At 51.0% G+C, this 4,600-nt stretch overlaps 1 protein-coding gene across 1 annotated transcript; it reads left to right on the top strand.

The window, feature by feature from the left end:
* The first annotated feature begins 256 nt into the window (after window positions 1-256).
* Cad96Cb (protocadherin Fat 4-like Cad96Ca) lies at window positions 257-2,422 on the top strand. Its single transcript, XM_003742415.1, has one exon. The coding sequence runs from the start codon at window positions 257-259 to the stop codon at window positions 2,420-2,422; it is 2,166 nt and encodes a 721-aa protein (XP_003742463.1).
* Window positions 2,423-4,600: the final 2,178 nt, after the last annotated feature.

Raw genomic sequence — 4,600 nt, forward strand, 5'->3', positions numbered from 1 at the left:
GCAAACTCCTCTTCTTACAAGGCCAGCGTAGCGAAACGGCTCACGACCCTATTTTAATTATTATCGCCGGTCGGTCTGCTGGACGTTCCTTTCGGTCGGCTATCCGCTCAGCCAGCAAGCCAGACAGTCTGCCGACACAAAGGAGCTCGTGAAAAGAAAGAATGACTCGTTGTTGACGTTGTTCTCAGTGCGAGTAGCACGGATGTCGCCAGCTGGTTTAGAGTTTCCGTTGGGGCTCGTCCGATAGTAGACCGTCATGATCAACAAGCGAAAACCCCTGGGCTTGATCTTGCTCGCGTTGCTGGCCGACTGCTACGCTCAGGAGAAGGATAACTTCTGTTATCTTGCTTCAGGAGCGTCATCGGTCACGTTCACCGTGAGCGAGGACTTGACCATAGGTTCAGAAATCGGGGCGGTCAAAGTCTACGGCGACGTCGGCAGGGATATAACGTTAACGATCGAAAACTCCGACGCCGTGGTGTTCAGGAACAAGAGCCTCATACTTCAGAAGAAACTCGACAAGGAGGGCGAGGATGGGCTGAAGGACTTCACCGCGGAAGCTGTCTGTGCTCCCCAAAACGACCTGACGATCTCCATTCCGATACGTATCATCGTCACCGACGTCAACGACAACGCGCCCAAGTTCCAGGGAGTTCCGTACTCTCTGAACGTGTCGGAGGCCACGGTTCCCGGAAGCATAATCTCACAGGGCTTGATACGCGCAGTTGACGCCGATCAACCCGGAACCTACTCGACGGTCGAGTATTTCATCGAGCGATCGGAATTCAGCAAATTCGTAGCTTTTGAGAACAGCCTCGAAGGCACGTTGACGTTGGTCGAGAAGCTAGACTTCGAGACGACGCCGATGTTCAACGTGACCATCAGGGTTCAGGATCAGGGTAATCCACCGATGGTTTCCCGGACCAATCTCACGATCCACGTCGTAGACGCCGACGATCAAAATCCTCGCTTCCTGCACGAGCGCTACTTGTTGAACTTGCCCCCGGATCCCAAAATCAAGGAGCCCCTCGAAGTGCTTCCCGCGAAAATCCAGGCAATCGACCCCGATGAGGGTCTGCGAGCGCCGGTGAAATATTCTCTCAGTTCGAACAGGGCTGAATATTCATATTTCGCGATTGATCCCTACACCGCTCAAGTCAGTCTCACGCGGAAACTTCCGCCGAACACACAGCTTCCGATAGTTCTCGTTGTTAGAGCCACTCAGCGGAACGATGAGGAGAAGTTTTCGTTGACCACGCTCACCGTAGCGTCGTCGGAGTTCCTCCCGCACGAGCTCAAGTTCTTCCAACGCGAATACGTCGTACCTCTGGTCGAATCCACTCCTCCTGGTCAGGTGATTCTGCGTCTGCAAACGACAAAGTCCACGGAAAATAATCTCAAATTCCAACTGGTGGCCGAAGACGAACGCAACGTCGCCACGTTCTCGATGGGAGCCAAGGGCGAGATCTACCTCCAGAAGAGTATCGATTACGAAGTTCGTCGTGAGTACATTTTGAAGGCGTTCGTCACCGACGGCAAGGACCGAGATTCCACTCGCATCAATGTCACGATCCTCAACGCAAACGACAACGATCCGGTCTTCGAATTCCCTCAGTACACTTTCATTATGCCCAGCAACGCCAAACCAGGAGAACTCGTCGGCAAGGTGAAGTGTACCGACGGTGATCTAGATGACAAAATCAGCTACTCTCTCGAAGGCCCAAACTCGAACGCTTTCTACGTGAATGACCGTGGGGAAATCCGGCTGAAAAACGCCGATCAAGTTAACGTCACGTCGCACATGATCGTGGTAGCCATCGACAACGGAGTTCCACCTCGAAGATCGACGAGTCTAGTGACCGTTCGGCTTCCGGAAATCGCTGCAGCGGCGTCCGGTCTTTTCCGGAACTCTGCGCTGATCCTGCCGGCGGCATTCGGTGTGATTCTGGGCATCCTCGTCCTCATCATAATCACAATGGTCTTCTATATTCTCAAGAACAAGAAATACAGAAATCACTTGCCGGTCGTGATCGACGGCAATGGACTCAACGGGGGCCCGCCGCCCCGGCCCACGCTCGAACCCAACAAAGTAGTCGGACCCAAAAGGCCACCAGGTGTAGAAAACCCGATGTTCACCAATGAACGAGAAGATACCTGGTCAACGAGTGAACACGAAGTTGCTCATGAGGGTTTCCAGAGACTCGTCAGTCGTCCTCCGGGAAACTCCCGGACGCCGCGACTTCCGATCTCTGGGAACTCAAGTCGCATTGAGTGGCCTCTGGGTTCGATACCCAGGAGGGTCAAGAAACTAAGTTGGGAAGACGAGTTCGCCAACGAAACTGCCCTAGATCCCGATGTGAGCGTCGCGCCCTACCACCAGAACGTCAGACACAATCCCAAGGACGTAACGGTGTATTTTTAATTCGATCAAACCCTAGATGAGCCAAGCGAGCCGTGTTGAACAGAGCGTCCAAAGACTGTGTTAGAGCAAGGGAATTCTCGATGCGAGTCCGCGATTGCTCGAAAAGATTTTCCAAGAGGAGGAGGAGGAGGCTTCCCGAAACCTCATGATGCGAGGTGTATATAAGATGTTATGGGAGAGATTATTGTTCAGGGCTGTTTCGGGGAAGGTCTTCTTACATGCACAACGGAGAGCGACTCGAACTGAGGAGCGTTATTCGAGCGAGAAGAGGATCAGAGCCCGGAAAGAGCATAACTTCCTAGGTCGAACTGATGTAGATTCTCTGTACATAATTATAATCGAGAGTGCGTGGATGCGTGACGGGCTCTGTTCGACTGCGAACGAAACTACTTTGAATGATTCGCTGTCGGGTAAGTCCGACCGAGGCAGAAGGAGAAATGATGTAAAATATTTATTTTTCCACCAAAGCGACAAAACAGCAGTGAACATGTGACTGATTGAAGCAATCGACGAAGTGGAAACGACAACGAAAGACAAAGACCGATGTGAATAAAATGTTGGAAGTTTTAGTTTTTGCAAAAAAAAAACTCTCTTCTATCGTCCATCTCTTTAAAATGCGTGGAACCGAAACTTTTCTCGGATTATGGGCTCGCTTGTCTGCACTTCTACATATATGTATAAGTTCCGATCACTCAGCGCCGTCCATTTTCGGAAATGCGAGCGTCGGGCGATAAGCTCATGCTGTGTTCCGAAACGTCCAGGACTTGTACATCGATGGGATGATTCCTCGCTCATTTCCCCCGCAAGATGATGCGTGGTTCCATCGCAGGTGTTCGACTCAGGGCGGAATTCGAACTCAGGGCAATCTGACGGGTCCTAAGACTGAAGTTGCTTTCCCCGCGGTACCAAATGAATTTAGTTTTTCACGGACATAAACTCAGAGCTCCAAACAAAGAGCAAATCGCTTTCCACACCAAGAATAGCTCAAGCGTCCGCACCCGAGGCTTTTTTCGTCAATGGTAGGAGACGTTACCGCCAAGTTCATGTTACGAATTGCTTGATTCAAGCTAAGAGACGCTGTTTAAGATTCTGGATGACATTTCCATCGCACATCAACGTCTAGGTCACGACTAGTTTGCTCCGTTGTCAGAGATGATTTTTTCATCACATAAAATGTCATTTTTTCCTTTTTTGCCGGAGGCCAGTTACGTAGACGGTCCTAACGGCATCAGCGCCGACCGCAATGATGTGAGCAGCAACAAGCGCGACATCAGCTCGACTTGTCCACTAATGACGAAGATGGGGCGGGTTCGTCAAGTCATCAGACGGATTGCGCCGAATCGGAGGCCTCGCTTCGGGGAGTTTGGAAACTGCGAGGGTGTCGAGGAAATCTTCCACGAGAGAATGCCCGCGCGAGACTCGAGTTCGCGGTTCAGTTACACTACTGGTCCGGCTAGTCCATATTCCAGAGATCTTTTCTGTGTTCTCGAGCGGGTGCCCGAAAGAAAGGCAGCAACATCTGTGTCGGCAATTGATAACGCCGGGATTTTCTTTCACTGGACCGAGAAAAAACGCTTGAGTTCCCCGATCCGACCACCTTCGCATCCACCTTAAGTCAACGCTAGAAAACGCTAGAATCAAACGGGAAGTGGGTTAACGGCCAACCATGCGCTAATCATCACTCTATCCGAAGAGCCTTACTCTCATTCATCACAGCCGAGGCAGGAGAAATGATGTCAGCTCCAGAATAGGGGTACTCAAAGTACGATACGTCCGGTTTTGCTCCGAGACCAGTCGCTTCGGAAGCAGAACATCGTTCACCAACTCAGTCAGTTGTTGAGCGTATGACTGAGACGGCTGAACGGTTCCTACCTTCTACTGTGAGATACGTTTTCTTTGTTGGCTACGATGTCGTTGTCTTGTGTGAATCGACGTAAACGATCTGTTCTGTATTCGCTACGCGATTCGGCTCGCTGTTGACTCGTCGTTCCCAATTGTCGGAGTTTTCTAAAATAGAAGACGCTGACGCTTAAAAACAATTTTATCACACGATACGTCCCGAGACGATAGTTTCGAAACATTTGCCGCTCGTTGAGAATCAGGTATACGCAGAAGAAAAACGGTCAGACGGTCTGGCACCGCGCGCGACCCCGAAGATCCGAGGAATTCTGATGAAGA

Source organism: Galendromus occidentalis, unplaced genomic scaffold, assembly GCF_000255335.2.
Source record: "Galendromus occidentalis unplaced genomic scaffold, Mocc_1.1 scf7180000077384, whole genome shotgun sequence".
Lineage (NCBI taxonomy): Eukaryota > Metazoa > Arthropoda > Arachnida > Mesostigmata > Phytoseiidae > Galendromus > Galendromus occidentalis.